Below are 17,913 nucleotides of genomic sequence, written 5' to 3'. Positions count from 1 at the left end.
TGAAAAAGAAGATTTAAAGCATCACATCATTGATGTGGTTAAAGTAATAATCTCCATAAATAGATGTGACTTAAAATGTCTGACGAATGGTTCAGGTAATTAGAACTGAAAATGTTTTGGTGCAAAAGTTAAAAAAAACCCAACCAACCTCACCTTTTCCTTTTTTCTTTTTTAATCAGAATTCTTAGATTTCTGGTTTACTTTCTCACTTTTTTCCTACCATTCCCTACTGCAGATCATTTCCATGTTCTTTATCAAAATAAAGAGAACTGTCCAAATTTTCCCTTCCAATAGCAGAAATGATGTAATATTAATGGCAGATCATTAGTCCTCTTTCTGAACTTCCAAAAATGTACTGACTTCCTTTTAATGCAGTGGTTTTTAACCTAATTCCAGCTGATGATTCTTTTTCTTTTTGACATATTTTTCACTTTGTAAGGAACAGAGGGAGGCAGTGCTTCCCTGCTAGAGGGCTGTGGGCATTTAAGGAGAAATCAATGCTGAGATTTATTTGATAAATGAAATAACTGGCTAGTTCATTAATAACACTCATATACACATAATTATCCTCATCAAAATCTGAAGCACATTGCTGCAGAAGGCAAAATTAATACCTAGAATGAGAAATCATTATGTATCCCTCAAACGACTGGTTGACATGATACTAAAATCTACCTTTTTTTCTCTCTCTTTTCTTTTCAAGTTACAAGAGCAAAGGCAAGCTTAAGTCCAACACCTTTCTATAATTCAGCCATGGGCTCTACGATTCTGTGAAAATAACCCCGGTACACCTGTGCCAGTGAATCAAACAGGGCAGGACATGGGCACTGGAGCACAAACCTTTCTACTGTGCAATTCTCAGAGCTGCCCCCTGCACAAGCTCAGCTCTTGTGCTCTCCCTGAGATTTCCAGATGCAGTCTAAAAGCCAGCCGAGATCAGGGACCATCCTCAGCAGGCAATTTAGGCGAAGCCAATATGTGCTGGAGGCTGAGTTTAATAGTATGGGCATGGCCAGACTCTGCTTTTTGGCCTGGAGATAAACCTGGTGCAGGTTAGCTGCCTTGCAGGGATGGAACCATCAAGTAGCAACTACTTCTGTGCTGAAAGAGCAGTGAAATTGCACAACCACCACTGGTGCCACTTGTGCTGGCCATGAACCTACCTGAACTGTGCAGCTGCAATATAGCTTCAGGTTTATGATTTTCTTCCATGCCACAGGGACCAAAAGTTATGAACGAGGGGCAAGCCTTTGAAAGATACCTGCTCTGTGGACATCTGCTGGGTAAATCCTACCAGACTCCACTATGTACAATTTCCCTGAGGGATCCCATCACACAGCATCAGCTTCCAAATGAGCTGTACAGAATGACCATCCAGGGGCACGTCAGCCTGTATAGCTGTTCTTATAGTGCTGGAGAGTGCCAAGCAGATGATACGTGGCACAGAAATCTTGAGCGAGCTGCTGTGGCCAAACGCATTGCACAAATGGAGGTGGCCCAGGGTGGTTTGCATGCAGCTCTACATTTTCCGAGGCGATGCTGCAATATTTTGAAAGGGATGCCTTGGTTCCTCATAGGAGGACAGTAAAGGAGAGGGTTCATTGGACCTCCCTGATGTTCCCCAAAGACGTGGGGACTGTCTAATTGGCCACCAGAAGGCTGCAGAGATCAAATATCCTTCTCGACCCTCCAGAAACAGCACAAAGTCAAGCTCTGCTCCTTCATCTTAATGAACCTAGGTGGCCAACACTGATCCAAGGACTGTTCCAACCTAGAACCTCCTCTTACCTGGTAATGACCAAAACCTTCTCATTATTCAGCCTCTCTTAAAAAGTTCTGTCTTTCTTAAATGGCTGGAGACTTTTTATCTTTCATGTATAGCTGCATTTCATTGTTATAGCCTTAATTGTGCCATTACTCCAGTCTATCAAGAGTCAATTCTGGAGATTTCAAGTATCAATAAGGGGCAAGAGTTTTTGTTGGCTGCAGGAAGATAGCTGATGGGAAATGCAAACACCCAGAAATTTATCCTAGAAATCATGTAATTCTTCAGGTGAAGGAAAAACAACAGCCTTTAATCAAGAACAGGGAGAAGCTGAATTTTAACTTAACGGTGAAGGAACTTCTGCATTTTTTTGAATTAGAAAAGCTTGAGAACATGCATAGGGTTGTTTTGTATAAATACAGCAAAAAAAAAAAATTCTTTCTGCATTAACAGCTTTAACTTCCATAAGGAAAATCAAATTTATTGCAATGTATTGCGAAGTGTCAAGAAATCTAGGATAAATACCTGGTTAATTAATACATTCATTAAAAGGGGATTTAAAATTTCTGCATGGAAGTTTCTTCCTGTGCAACAATCCTATGTATACTCCAGGGAACCCTTAAGACAACAGACATTATTATAAGGAAAGCGTTCAGTACCTTTACTAGATAATGCTTGGTCTTGAAGAACATTTCTGTGTGTCGGTTCTTAGCCCACTGTGATTGCGGAGGGACAGACCTCTTACTAATGTCTTGGTTTCCTTTCTCTATAGTGACGGGAGTTCCCAGTCCACCCTTGCCATGAAAATCCTTTCCATTCTCTTTGCTCTTCTCTTAGTGGTATGCTGTGGAGCTGCAGGTAAGGTGTAAATGAAGATGAGGGGCTATATAGAAGGAGATACTGGTGTCTTACAGAGGTCTTCCATCCCCTTTGGGAAGTGACCAAGCTGCCTCCTACAAAAGATCTTCACACACATTGTCAAAACTTGCTGGCAGATTACAGATGATATGTGAAATTAGGAGGCAAACACTCCAACCATCAATTCAGCACCTTTGCTGCTCTTTTGAGTAGCAAAGTCCAAGTTGAAAGCACTAGAGACAACCCCAAAATTACCACTCAGTGCCAGAATTTTCCCCATTAAAGCTTGCAGACTCTTACACTTAAATCACCTTGTCTCTGGGTCACCCTACAACAATCATAATCAAATATTCTTAAGCCACACAGGAAAAAATAGTCATCTCATCCCATGCTCTGCAAATATCCTTTGCTTCAGGACCTTGTATTCGGTGTGGGGAGGCAGAAGATTGTGAGTTAAGATTGAAATGCTACTGGTAGGTTCTGCTCGGTGGAGAAGCCTGTGCAGCCATCAGTGGTGGTGTAAGGCTGCACCTGCTGAGGGGATGCAGAGGCATCTGGAACCCAAACCCCACCTTATTGTCCACAAAAAGGGACTATGTTTAAACACCACCCCTGAAAATGGCAGAATTACAGTGCAGGGCACTGTGTGCATGAACAAGTGCCAGTGGAGGCTTGGGGTCGATCTCAGTGGGAACAGGATGGAAAGTGCCCTCGCGGGGGGTAAGGATGGGAAAAGACTGTGATGGATTGCAGAAGACCAGGAATATGGGAGGTGTGTCATATATGCTTGCCTGATATTATTCTTACCTGGGTCTCTGCTTCTGGCAGTTCTCATAGGCAGGACACTAAGCAAAGTGTTCCTTAGGTCTGTTTTATCTCCTTATTTAACACACAGGTACACACAGTGGATGTTTGGGCTGTTTTCAGCAGGACCCATCTTCTGGGTATACAAAAGCAAGGAATTTATCTAGAAGAAAGTGTTTCTGAGAGCTGAAACTGCTGACAATCATCTCTGCAGTGTCCCCCAGAAAGATAGTGTGGGACCAGGAGTGTTTTATTCAGTCTTCCCAGCACTTCTTTACTGCTGCCTGGGTTTTTCTGGGTACTGCTGTGTGTACATGCACCACACCACTCGTGCTGTGAATCCATCACACCAGGGATGCGCTGGATCTACTGTACACACATAATATTCACAGTCCGTTTGCTGCAACAAGCTCTCCAATTTCTTGTTATGCTGGACTTAGTGTGATTGCACGGATGAGCTGTGAATTAACTGGAATTAATTGGTTCATGTGCAATCAGGTGCATCCAGAAGGCATCAGCCTGCCAGGCTACATCTCTATTAATCAACCAAACAGGGCCAGGAAACTTGCTGCTGAATTGCTAGTCTGCTCCCTAGGGTCATTTTGACCCCTGGCAACTAGCATTTTCATGGATAAAGCCTGTTCTGGGAGTAACACAGGCTGTTGGCCATTCCCAAAAGGCAGTTTGAACACGGATATCCAGCCATTCCCAAAAGGCAGTTTGAACATGGATATTCGATTTTAATGGGGAAGAAAGTTTAGCCATGTAGATAAGAGTGATGTGCTTCAGACCCAGAGGGCAATGACTGATGTGTTGTGTTTACTAGCATGGAAGCAGTTGTTTTGCATGCATTTTATAGTTTATCCGCGTACGGGGACCATCTATAACTGCTAGACACCAAGACCTGTTTTGAGACGTGGGTGAAATATACAGGGAGGTAAATTAGCCAAATCTATGGAAATCCAGATGCACAGAAATCCTCATCTTTCTGCCCCTAGAAGTGTCAGCTTCCCAGCTGAGCTGGTGCATCTCTCCCTAGTTGTGACCTACAAGACTTTAGGAGCTGGTAAGTGTCCACTTGCTGTTTTCTATTAGGTCTCTGGTGTCCCTGAAATCTGAGTCCCGAAAGGAGTCAGCAGCTTGGAGACACAGTTCTTACATCTGAAGAAGGGGTTAAAGCATTTGCTGCGTTGTTCTGCCCATAACCTCCTCCTCTGAAGGTTGCATTAGGACTCTCATGACTTTGGGCACCCATGTAGCATGGTGTCAGCTCACAGGAATTCAACAAAATGCAAAACCCTGCCAGAAACAGTGTCTCTTGCATTTATTTTTTTTTATTATTATTTTTTATGGTGCAGGCCTTGCAACACCTCCAAGACCTATTATGCGATGTGGATATCGTGGGACTTTCTGCTACTCTGGGACCTGCCCTCGTGGCAATGCTTACTTGGGGGGATGTCGTTTTGGGCATTCTTGCTGTAGATGGTAAGTTTAGGATTTGATTGAGGCAAAGATGACTTTCCAAATTTTCAGTTAAGTCCTGTGTAGCAGGTTTTTCCCCATCAATGTAAGCCTGAAAACACTGAAATATTCTTTCCTTTGTGTAGGCTGTAGTGTGGCTAATTGCAGAGGATCTCCAGGGATCTGGGGATGACAACTTTTTACATCGTTGGATTCAGGGAACTGTTGTACCAGTCATCAAGGATTTGTCATTCTTCTTTCAATAAAAGCAAGATCTGGGGAGGTTGTATGGCTGCCATGTGTGGTGTTGTCATTCATTTCTCTAGAAGTCTTATTTACCTTCAGAAATTTGAACAAGAATTCTGAAATCAGGTTAAACCTACAGGGAATGTGTAGTTTACCAAAATACTTTCTGCTTTTGGGTTGCTGATTGAATGAATGTTGGCATGTTTTCCACCCATGCCTGCTAGGAATCCTCGGTTGTGACCAAAGCTGGGGTCAGTCACCATTTCCATAGGGAGCACAAAAGTCTTCTCCAGTGTGATGTTTCACAACGACTCTGATCTGAAAACTATGGGTTCCCACCTCCTGGTCCAGAGCTTTTAGATCTGGGAAAAGCATCCTGTTTCATTATAGGAACTAAGAAGAACACCCTAAGCAGAACAGGAGGTGGCAGGTGAGTATTTTAAAATTTGAAGCCTGGTTTTACCTTTGGTTATTTTGTCTGATGTATATTTGGAGTAATCCTGCAAAACTCGTTATCAACAGCAAATCAGGACATACAAGTTAGACCTAGGACATTGCTTGAGAAAGTTAGACAACATGTACAAAAGGCTAATACCCCCGCTACTTCAATCATTTGTCTTGCAAGAGGTTTCTCCTCTCCTACCCTGAACCCTAATAGAAAACACAGAAGGTGCAGGTTTCTCAGTGAGCTCCTGTCTCTGCAGCTGCTCTTGCATGGTCAGGAGCATCCTTGTGCGGACAATCAGCCTTTTGACTAGCACTGGGTGGCTGCGGTCAGTAAATATCCAGGGCAGAGTTCATGCACGTATAGCCAAACTCAGCCTCCAAAGCCGGGCAACCTCAGGCTGTTCCCAACTGTCCTGTGCTTACGCTCTCTCCTGAGCCTCCTGAGCTCAGATCGACGGGGCTTAGCACATGCCAAGGACCTTTCTGAAACATCAGTCTGGATGCAGCTACCCTTGCCCACAAGCAGAGGGAATTTAATAGCAGACATGACCAGGCTAAGCCAGATGCTCCTGGGGCACATCTTTGGGGGTAAGGGGGATACATGCACCTCTGAAATACAGTGGGAACAGACCCCAGATCTCTCATGGTGTGGGTGAAGGGCAGCACTCATGAATGCCCAGCAAAGGTGGGAGCAGTAATAGTGGGATTTTTAAGGGAAACAAGCAACCCCAGTGCCTGCATGCAAAGGACTGACTCAAAGTCCCGAGCTCGCCACTTTTCTGCAGAGCAGCTGGCCTCCCTTCAAAGCAGATGTTTCTGCAAATGACTCTGCCACCAGTGAAACCACAGCCTTGTGAAGGGCAGGAAACTGGGCCAACGGCCACCTCACAGGGACTCTCCTGGATGGAGACCTGAGGAAGTTGCCAAGTGGCACCAAACCAGCAATTTACAGTTTATGTCCTAAGAAGTTTTGCACAATCTGCAGTAGGTGAGCATTTCTTTGACAAACTGGAACAGCGCAAGATGTTTTGCTTGAGGACTGAGGACTTTGGAGAGAGAATTCAGCCCTTGCTATTTTAGATCCAGTGCTGGAGGTGATCCAGTGTCTGTAGCCAGCATCATGCAGAATACTGCATCGTCATGCTCACCACCACAAATAGGTGCCCTTGCATTTATTGCTGGGGAATGGCTTCAAGAGACAGCTTAGAGTGAAACACGGGATGAAACCTCACCCTCTAGGATCCATGCTGCGTGTCTCCTCTGTGCTTCTTACCCCAATTCCATATCCCCAGCACTCTGGGTATGTTTGAATTCTTCTCACAGCTCTTCCCAGGAGGTAGAGATGCTGCCAAGGATGGAATAGAAAATACTAGATGGATAGCATTGGAACTGGTGGAGTGGGACTGTCCATGCCATGGCCAGATGCAAGGGTATGCAGCAGCTTAAGGTCATTTCAGTTACACATCAAACCCTAGGTAGAACAGCTGGTCATGGAAGATCACAGTGCCCAGGGTGCTCTTCAGCCTAGTTGATGGGGTGACCATGTTGTCCAGCTTATTAAATCCAAAGAAGAGCTTTCAAAGACCTTTAAGAACCCTGGTTTTTTTTCTTTTTTTTTTTTTTTTTTTTAAAGACCATATTAAAAGGGCTAAGAATTGTGGCTATTTTCATAAAAGGTCAAGCATTAAAATATTTTGCACCGCTAGGACTCTACTACATCCCCCAATGGTACTGCTGTCACTTTTAGCACTGCTTCTATCTCTCTGCCAGGGTCTGAAAGAGAACATTGTTTCATGGCACACAGGCATGAAGAATAGGAGATCTGCTCACTCCAGTGCCCCAGCGGCCCTCTTTTCCCATGAAGCTTCACTGGAGAAGACAGACCCTCGCAGCACCTCACTGGAGGCACAGCAGTGCTGGCAGCACTGTCTGGGTCTCTCTTTTCCAGAGTATTTTAGTTCCGTCACAGCTGCTCTGCGTGGACTGATATCCCTCACAGATGTGATGGATGTGGACCAGGGTGTGGAGTTATGAGCACAGACAAGTATCCAGGGAGGGCTTGTGTGTGTATGGGGAAGGACCGGTCTCCATGAATAGCTTGGATGCAACTACCCAGGGGTAAGACTGAGATGCCTGGGTGAAATAGAACAAGGTCTAAAAAAAAAAAAAAAAAAAAAAAAATTAGTCAGGATGAGTTTGGTACCATGCTCTGGGTGACATTCTGTTTGTGTTGAGAAAAGAATGTACTTTGAATAAGAAAAAGTTCCACTGAGGATGTTAAAGTAAATAAATGTACCACTAAGGATGTTAAAGTAAAGGAATGTATTCTGAATAATTAGAAAAGATAAGGTGGGCGTTTGAAGGAGATAAGGAGACCATAAGTCAGGAAATCACTGAACAAAGAAAACTGAAAGGTTTATTCCACCTAGATCCCACCTGTGATGAATGGAATGACTGGGTGTCAAAATCAAATGAATATGTATGTAAAGATGTTGTAACCTCTCATGAAAACTGTATAAATCACCTAACTTTCCACTGAAAACTTTGGAGCTAGTTTGTCCGGTGCGAATTGGCTAGCTCCCCAACGTTGCACTAAATAAATACCTTTGCTGCTTAAAGACAAAATTCATCTCTGAGCAGTTACTCTGTGCCGTTTTGCCATCATGGCCTCAGGAACAAGCTGGTTTAGTGCTGGTTTGCATGAGTCCAAAATATTATGTGAGGTGAGCAACTTTCAGTGTCCTTCTTGTAATCACAGTACGTAGAAATAACATTTGCTTAGAAGTGGGCTATGGAATTAGCAGTTTTCTTGTTTTGTGAGGGATTGACAAACAGATGGAAAGACTATACAGAGAAGCCACTGTCATCTGGAGTAGGTTCATCAGCACATAACATTAGATGACAATGTTCCCTGTACAGGCCATGGCAGAGGAACAGGAGTTTTTTAAGTGGGATTTGCCAGGCCTGTTTTGGACATCACCATGAGGATGATGTGACTTGTGCTCTGTCTGCTGTGGAAGAAACAGGTGAAGAGCTCAGCCCAGCTGCTTCATCATTGCAAAAATCTGCATGTGGCCAGTTGAGTCCTGCTCCTGGCATGTATTGACAAGTGCTCTTGTTTCAGCTGTGTCGCCTCCATCCCCTTGCACACAGCAGCAGGAATTGGCAAGCCGCTTTCTTAAGCAGGATAATACCTTGGCAGAGCAACAGCTGGTAGCCGCCTCCTGGACCCTCCACAGCTCCCAACCTTGTGTCAGTTTAGTCCCTGCAAGAGACATCTGTCTCTCAGCAAACTCCCAGTCAACCTGCTGGGTCAGTCCATGGCTCCTCTGCTTCTTGCAAACAGGCAGTGGCTCTCTTCCCCCATTTATGCAGTGGTTGGATCATACCTGGCATCTTCAGGACCCAGCTGCCAACCTCCACTGCTGAAATCCTCAACCCTTGGTAGCTGGGAGGACCATGAGTACTCTTCCAAACACTGGAAGAGGCAACCCAAAACTCAGGCATACAGCATAGTCCCCTCCAGACAGGCAAGGACTGTCACTTGTCCTGGTGGCATGCTGAGCCTACAGCTACAGCCAGAAAAAGGGAAAAGGCCTTGGCCCAGTTGTTTTTTTTTTATGTCTGATGGGCCGTCCTGGCTTCAGAGCTGCAGTAGGCGATAGGCTGGAACCAGCTGCATCTGGTGGTCGGGCTTCTTACAGAGCTTTGTTAAGGCAGCAATTAACTACATCTCTGTACTGTTGCTCTTTAACACATGCTCAGTTTTGGGGTGGTGGAGGAAATAAAAAGCTGTCCTGAGTGCCCTGCTCCTGACCACCACAGCAGAATAGCGTTGGCTGCCAAGCCATCCCCTCAGAGACAGGTCTGCAAATACTTTGTACAATTGCCCTACTAGGGAGAGAAATTGAAGCAGGAACGAGCAATGGAATATGATGAGGCATGGGGATAAAAGATATATTCGTGTAACCACTCAGCAAATATACATTATGCATGAGTTTGTTTTTTAATATATATACACGTATCTACATATGCTTGATGAATCTGCAACAAGGCCGAAAATGTATATGAAGATGGCACCATCAATACTTTGAGAACTAATAAAGGGTTACATACAGCAAACGCTTAACACAACAAAGTCACAACGAAAGCTTGTCATTCATGGGATTGCCAGTTGGACGGAGATGTCATTCCACGTGGCACCTTCCCAGTTATTTTCAATTGAGAGCAATGATTCACTTGGAGGGAGGAATACAGAGCTCCTTTGTGTTACGAAAGCAGATTGCATGCCAAGGTCTAACGAACAGGGTTGCAGCATGTCCCAAGAAGTGTCCAGCAACCCACAGCACCGACTGGCCCTTACGCAAGGTGAGATGACACAAGACCCTGGGCTGGAGACCTGGGAATCCTTTTCGGAGGTGTCAGAAGAGAAAAGCCATGCTTCTCTTTCTCTAGCAGGCAGAGAAAGAAGTAAAGGAGCTTTTGGGCTGGACATTTTGAAGTGTCAGCTATCTGAAAGGACACTTTGCCACGTGGAGAGACCAGCTGACTGGCACCAAACTGCTGCTGCTGCTGCTGCAGGGAGCTGGGAGGCGGCAGGAGGCTCCTACCCCTGGGCTATCAAGCGTGTCCTCCCACTGGTGACTGGTCACATCTCCTCCTGGACAGGCTGTCCCCTCTCCTCCATCTCATCCCTGTGAAGGAGCTACGAGACACGCAGGCAGGGACCCTCCCACTCATCTCTGCCTCCCTTCTTTTCTCCCCAGAGCTGTGACCCTGCCAGCAATTCCCAGCCATGCGGATCCTGCCTCTCCTCTGTGCTCTCTTCTTCCTGATGCTCCAGGGAGCAGCAGGTAAGAAATGGGAGTGGGGGGTGGCGGATGGGGAGGGGAGGAGGTGACATGGAGGATTTGTTCTTTGTCAATATTTTGTAGGGAGGATTTATCAGCTGAGATGTTAAATCACGTGTAGCTTTCCCTGGTAGCTGTGGCGTGCTCCTGGGGGTCCTGTACACCCTGTATCTTTCAGGAAAGTCTTTTGTGGCAGGTTCTGCAGCTGGGACTGAAGCCAGGACCTTGTAACAAAGCTCTCCCACTCCAGGGGTGAGGTTTTGCCACCATCTCTGTCCCTCCTAGCCCACACCCTTCCAGACAGCAGCCGTTCTGGAGAGGAAGAAGAGGGAGGAAGGCAGATCCTGCTTTCACCCTTGGCATCCTCCCTTATGCCAGGAGGGAGCCAGTAGACATGATGGAGAGCCTCTCCCAGAAGCTGCTGCGGGATGGTAGTGAGTGTTTGTTATCCAAGTGCCATAAACATCACCTTGATTTATTGTGCAGACACCTGCCTGGGCATTTTGTGGCAGGGGACAGTCAGAGGTAGGCTAATGCTGGCCACGCGGGGACCAAAGGCTGCGCTGAGCATCTTGCCAGAGCCGTGCCGAAAGTGTCCTCTTTCTGTGTTCTACAGGGCTGCCCCTCACGCGAGGATCACCCCAGGACTGTGAGCACCGTGGGGGCTTCTGCTCTCACAGGTCATGCCCGCCGGGGATCAGTCGCATTGGGATTTGCTCCGAGCAAGACTTCTGCTGTCGAAGGTACGTTCAGGGGTGCTTGAAGGGCTGAGGTTGCTGCCTGTTGGGGTTAGAGGTGAGGCTGCTGGAGAAAGAGGGGCGAGCATGCAGCCCAAGGGTAAAGGAACATCCCTGAGCCTTCATTGTTGCCCTGGATAGCACAGGCCCTGCCAGATCTTTTCTCCTGCAGCCGATGGTATCCTTGATGGGCTCCTGGGTCGCCAGCACCAAACTCCAAGCATCCCTCTGAGACCAGCCTGTGCACTGGCAGCGTGGTTGGGACGATGCTGCATAGAAACACCAAGCACTGCTGGGAGCAGCGGCAACCCTGGACAGCTGGACTACGGTCCTGTGCAAATCCCTTTACTCCGGTGTCCCCAATACAAGGTGGCGGTTTGCATTTCTGCTGCCAAAGGATGTGTGTGTGTGTCCTCAGAGAGCGATGTGCGGGCATGCGTCTCTTTTCTCTGCATGCAGGGAAGGGCAGAGAAGATGAAGTGAATTCCCAATAGGCACAGACCCACAAATACATCCACCCACTCACTACCCCCCTCTCTTTAATTTTGCCCATAGCCACAGCAGTGTCCCCCCACAGTGTGTGTGTGGGACCAACTGGGACCCCAATACCAGTCTTCTCGCTCAGCAAGGGCATCCTATCCAGTGCCAGGGATGAGGCATTGCTATGAGCCTCCTAACTGCAGTGGTTGCCTACTGGTTGTCCACTGGGTCCCAAGCTGGGTCAGGGGTCCCTGTGGGTCTGTTTCATAGGACATGCTGCTCTGGCAGCCTTGGGTCCATCCCCAGATGTGGGGCCTGGGTGTGTGGCACCAGGGGGGCATTGTGGGGTCCAAGGGTAGCTGGGTGTGTGTGGGAAATCATTGTGCCCCTGAGGAAATAGGGACTGATGTCTGTGCCAGGGGACGACTCAGGATCTTGTGCTCGAGCTGGGGGTCTGTGCTGTTGGGGGGATGTTCAAGACCAGGGGCTGGTCTGGGGAGGTCAGCTAGGAGCCCAGGGACAGGCTGTGGGTCAGCGTTGTGGTCGAGCCTTGGGGCAGATTGATGATGCTCAGCTCAGGGTAGGGCTGTGGGGGTGGCCCCTGCACTGCCATGGGGAAGTCACCATGGGGGCTGGCAGAAGTCATCCCATTGCTCCCAGCCAGGGAGCAGCCTCAGCCTGGGGCACTGGGCACTTCCATAGTGATGGGCCAAGGTCAGGCCAGGAGTAGATCAAAGTCCAGTTCTGGATCAGCAGAACCAATCTCCAGCTCTGGTGGGGTCCAGCACAAGATCCCCAGCTCAAAGCAGCTCCCCAGGGCAGGTGCTGGACCCAACCATGGCCTCCCTGCGGTGTGGGCTGGAAGCCCTCTCCACACCATAATCAGCAGCCCTGGGTTGTGCTGGCTCTGGACTGGTCCTGAACCTGGTGCCAAACCTCTAGGAGTGAGGTTGCTGCCAGCACCCTTATACCTGCAAAGACACTGCCCTGGACATCCAACCCTAATCCTATGGATTGCTGCTTGGGGGGGTGGGGGTGGGGGGGGGTGGGGTGGGGTGAAGATAGCCATCACGCATTTCTCTGATAGATGGCACTAGACCCTTTGTCTCTGATGTATCCAACCTCAAGGCCCTTTGCTCTCTCCAGGTTCCAGCTCTCAGAGCTTTGGTCTCTCTGGGCAATGGATCAGCACTCTTGGTACTCTCTCCCATACCCAGTACTCTGGCTTGAAGTTTACTAGAGCACTGCACAACCATGCAGACACACTATAGCCAGATTGTTCACACGAAAACATAGGTAGTAATAAAGTTTACCAGGAATATAGAACAGATTATGGTGATCAGATGTAGGGAATGGCCAGAGAAGCATATTGACCAGCAGCCAGCTTACAACAGGTTGGCCCCTTTCACCCCTTGCTTCTCTCTGTTTCTCATGACCTGTTCCTCCTTGACCCACCTTGACCTTCACCTTTCTGAAGCATCACATGATTCCTATAAATTGACAGATTATCTTGATCATGTCCATATCTCCAAGGCCTAATAAGTCCTATTCACCTTCATTCCATAGTCTCCCATAGTCTGCATATCTTGACACAGAGACTTTTTTCTATTGAAGCCCATTTGTGTGTTTTGTACCAGGAAAAACAGGTGTAGAAGCAATGAATTCAGATAGAATTAGGTGAGCTGTGATCTTACCTGATCGCTTCTCCTGTTCACTGTTGGTTATCTGAGTAGCCATCAGAAAGGTAGACCTAACCTTGTCCCTTCCTAGTATATCGAAAACAGATCATCTTGGCAAGGATGAAGCTATTCTTGTAATACTACAAGAGCAGCAAATGAAAATATTTTACGTAATTCTGCATGTCACACACTGCCTTCTTGCAAAGTAAAACGAGAGGAAAGGAAGAGACAAATATTTTCTCCTTTTCTGGGACTGGTTGCACAGATGTCTGCTTTATCCATTCCAGGCAGTTCATGCCAAGCCCGTGTGCCTGCTGTGCAGCGGGGTGTCACAAGAGGTGTTGCATGAGGATAACGGTGCAGATTGCAACAGCCTCAAGAGGTACCTCAGCTTCTCCCATTGCATCAGAGAGGGATGAGGCGCAACCCCATCACCCCCACATGGATGGGTCACCTTCTGATTGGCCAAGGGGAGATGCGCCAGCAGGAATACGCCCATCTCCCACCCACTGGCAGCCGTGTAAAACCAGGGTGTTTTAGGCAAAACAACACTGCTTGGACGCCAGGGCACCTGGGCGTGATTCCTGCTGGCTTTGTTACAGCCTGGACACCACCGGTACCTTCGTCAGGTAGGTGATTGACAGGTCTCTTTCTGGAAAACTGCCCACTCAGCTTCTCTGTTCAAGTCCCCTCACCCCAGGTGCACCTAAATGAGAAACTGCTGGAAGCATCCACGCATAGGATCAGGGCATCAGTGCTGCCCGGGCAAGAGAATAAAAACCTTCACATGAGTCCTAAGAGCCCGGGGCATGTGGCCGATGCAGCTAAAGGTTTCCTTCATTACGGGAGAGGCTGGAAAGGTGGCTGGATGCTGGAGGGGGGACTCAGCTCCTCTGTGCTGGGGGAATGGGGACTTTCCTCAGGGCAGTAAGGAGATACTTTCCCAGAGCAGTACGGAGGTTTCCCATCCTTTCAGTTAACTCACAGCGTTGATTAATTTTCCTCTGTGGCCACCCAGACGCTTCCCTGCCCTCTTGCTCCTCCCTGGGTCGGTGCTGCACGGGGCAGGGGCGGTGAGAGTGGGGCTGGGGAGGGTCTTTGCTGGCAAGTCGAGGAACGGTCTGGAGCTGAGGATGGGCACTCCCAAGCCCAGCTGGGAGGACCTTCCTGAGCCCAGGGGAGCAGAGGCGAACAGGCAGGGTGCTTTGGACTGGTTGAGGTGATGGAGAGCACCGGCCAAGCCTTCGTATGACGTGGCATCTCCAGGCACAAGCATTTCCCTCATTTCTTGACCCTGCTTTGGCTAGTGGCATGGGACTGCATGTGGGCAGAAGCATCTCCTGAGGAGCAAGCCTCCTCTGCTCGGGCATTTGATTATGAAGAGGCAGAAAGGAGAGAGCAAATGCCCTAGCGTTAATCCTGGTCTGCAGACTATGCTGGGAAGTATACCTGGTGTCATCCCTTCATCTTGTCCCTCTGGAAAATTCTGCACAGGGGACACACGCAGGCCCTGCAGATGTTCTGAGGGACTGTAACGTGTAAAAGTCATTTCTCTTTCCTTATGACCTGAGTTTCAGTGGGTGTTGTTGGGAGTAAAATGATGACAACTAGGCGTGAATCCTCCAGCCTGTGTTTTGTGGAGAACATCAGGAAGACCTGTGAAGAAGACAATGAAATAACGTCCAGAATGCCCAGCAGGCTGGTGCTCCCTGAAATGCTCCCAAGATACCCGTGAAGTTGTGATGCAAGGGGGATCATTATTATCTCTTTTTGTTGGAGACTGTGCTTTTTGGCTCAGCGTGTGCCCAGCCTTGTCCCTGTCCTTTCTTTGTGGTCCTGATGTGTCTTCTCTGCAGCCCCGTGAAGACGAGGGACAGGCGTCAGCCATGCGGATCCTGTACCTGCTCTTCCCCTTTGTCCTCCTGTTGGCCCAGGGTGCTGCAGGTGAGAGGGGAAGAGGGGAGGTGGGAGGAGGTGTGAGCCCCTATCAGTGGTGTCTCCCATGTCCGGGGAAGGGACCAGATTTGTCAGAGAGAGATAGAACTGGGTAGATACACACAGGATGGGGAGGGGTTGGCTCTGATGACTTTCCGGGTGGCTGAGGAGCCAGCACGGTGCTTCCCGTGCCTCACACTGGTCCTTCCCTTTGACTTTCCCCACGTGTGCACATGCTGCTGCAGGAGAGGTGATCTCGTGCTGGAGATGGTAAAGATGTTTGGTTTGGTGCTCGGTGCACATGGCAGACATCCAGAGAAAGTGTTTGCCGCTTGGGAATCACACATAGTTTTTGCATTTAACCCATGTTCACTCTTTTTGACCGTTTTTACTCTCCAGGATCTCCCTTGGGCATAAACAATGAGAAAGAATGTCATCGTCAAAAAGGTTTCTGCTCATTACTGAATTGCAACTTCCCGTATATCATCAGTGGAAAATGTTCAAGGTTTTACTTCTGCTGCAAGAAGTAAGTTTTGGAATGACAGATGGCCCTGTGATTGCAGAGAGAGTTGCTTTGTGTTTAAGTGTCCACGACTTGCTGATGGGTCAGTGCTATACGTGCTCCAAGGCAGAGGCCAGGGAGGGAAAGGAAATCTGCTTAGCCCTGCCTTGAGTGGGGCTGAAGGATCCCAAGGTCAGCCAGCACCTTCTACTCTCCTTCAGTCCCATGAGGCTCCTTTGGGCTTTGCAGAGGGCTCTTCCAAGGCAGCAGAGTGTGAAGCGTTTGCTGTCCCTCTGCAGCATGGAGGACACGATCCTGGTTTTGCTGCATCTGCAAAGCCCTGGGGCCAGGGCTGCCACCCCTAAGATAACAGGGATCCCAACTGTTTGCCATAAGCACTGAACTTCATGTCTGTTGAGCCTGATTCTCTGGCACCACAGGCCTGCGTGTCATCGCAGGGCAGGTAGGAGGGGTGGGAGGAAAAGTCATTTACAACAGCTCATGTGCTCCTCTGCTTTCTTCACCCAGGTTGTGGGGTTGAATACCTGAACCCTGTGAGCAGGATGTGCCCTTTCTTCTGTCTGCTGGAACCATGTCCTGAGATGCTCTCCCCTCCCTGCTGTCCTCTCCCCTCCCTGCCTCTGCTGTCCCCAGGCGGTGTGACAGCAGGAATGGAAGCGCTGCTCCTGCTGAGTGCCCAGGTGCTCGTGGGCTGGAGACATCCCGTGATGGGCCCAGTGCCGTTGGGGCAGAGGCTGCTTTTCCCGGCTGGAATAAAGACGAGCAGTTTGGCATTGCAGTGGGTGTGCCATGTGGCCGTTTCCTTGTGACAGAGAGTGTGCCGTGCCTGCTGGCCCTGGGGGTGGTGGTGGGTTGGGGGCAGGCGAAGTGCCTGGGGTGCTGGGGGTCACCACCATGGCTGTCCCTGGGGATGCTCTTGCCTGGCAGCTGCATGGGAGCTGGGAGCCAGGGTGTTTGCTGTGGGTGTGATGGAGCTGCTCTGCTCCCTCCTGTGGAGTGGGAGCCCTGTCCTGGTCTTCACAGGCTCAGACATCTTTCTTTTTCCAAACCCTTTCTTCCATGTCAGTCTCTCTTTGTGGTGGGTAACGGTCCTTTCTTGCAATGGGTTCTCAGCCCAAGTGGTGAGGAGTTCATGGGTGGCACCATCCTGCTGCTCGGAGGCAAAGGACTCTCCTTGGACACTATGTAGGAGATGTCTGTGCCCAAATGGGCCAGGACTTTATTTGGGCTGGAAGGGTCAGACTGCACGTTTCTGTTTGTCTGTTTATCCGTGCACACACGGGACACTCCTTTGCAATCTCTTTACTGGCTTGGAAACGCAGGACCAGCTGCAGCCTCTGCAGATGATGGCTGGGCTGCCAGCAGCATTGGTAGGAGGTGGTGTAGGATGCTGGGCCGCTGCAGCCGCAGCAGCAGCAGCAGCAGCTCCCAGGCTGGGCAGTGCAGTAATGTCAACCCAAGGGTGTCCCCATGTCCCTGAGCTGCATATTCTCCTCGTTCTGCAACAGCCAAGGGAAATTTTCCAATGGAAAGCAGGGTGATATTTATGGCACTTGGATTGGACACTCACTACTGTCCCACAGCAGCCTCTGGGAGAGGCTCTTTGCCGTGTCTGCTGGCTCCCTCCTGGCACAAGGGAGGATGTTGAGGGTGGAAGCAGGATCTGCCTTCCTCTCTCTTCTTCCTCTACAGCAGGGCTGCTGTGCCCCGTGCTGCTGACTTGGAAGGGTGTAGGCCAGGAGGGACAGAGGTGGTGGCAAAAACTCATCCCTGGAGCGGGAGAGTGGTTATGAGTTGCCAGCTCTGGTCCCAGCTGCAGAACCTGCCACAAAAGACTTTCCTGAAAGATATGGCATGTGTGGGACCTCTGGGGGCACACCACAGCAACCAGGAAAAGCTACATGTGGCTCATGATCTCAGTGGAGGAAAATAGAAATATCTGTGCCTCAAAGTTGGGCTTTGCCTCCTTGCATCTGCATTGTGTCTGTAGGGAGAGCTGATAATCTACTGGGCAGCTTCACTGTAGTAACAGCTAAACCCTCTGGTTTTCCATACCCTTCCTTCATTGAAATGTTACCTGCTACTCCCTGGAGCATCAGGCAGAGGAGAGCACGGAGGACAGGCTGGA

The 17,913-nt window shown here is 48.9% G+C and overlaps 2 protein-coding genes across 2 annotated transcripts in view; one reads left to right on the top strand and one right to left on the bottom strand.

Moving 5' to 3' along the window:
- Positions 1-17,913, bottom strand: part of LOC130151244 (serine protease 55-like) — a 230,975-nt gene that overhangs the window by 169,746 nt on the left and 43,316 nt on the right. The gene's annotated exons all lie outside the window — the stretch shown is intronic.
- LOC130151245 (ostricacin-2-like) lies at positions 13,824-16,432 on the top strand. Its single transcript, XM_056343212.1, has 4 exons — positions 13,824-13,956; positions 15,184-15,271; positions 15,662-15,788; positions 16,293-16,432. Exons 2-4 carry the CDS (start codon positions 15,214-15,216, stop codon positions 16,303-16,305), a joined length of 198 nt encoding a protein of 65 aa, XP_056199187.1. The 5' UTR covers positions 13,824-13,956; positions 15,184-15,213; the 3' UTR covers positions 16,306-16,432.

Source organism: Falco biarmicus, chromosome 6 (genome assembly GCF_023638135.1).
Source record: "Falco biarmicus isolate bFalBia1 chromosome 6, bFalBia1.pri, whole genome shotgun sequence".
In the NCBI taxonomy this organism is placed as follows: domain Eukaryota; kingdom Metazoa; phylum Chordata; class Aves; order Falconiformes; family Falconidae; genus Falco; species Falco biarmicus.
Note: the sequence above shows the minus strand (reverse complement) of the source record. Positions and strands in the feature narration are given on the sequence as shown.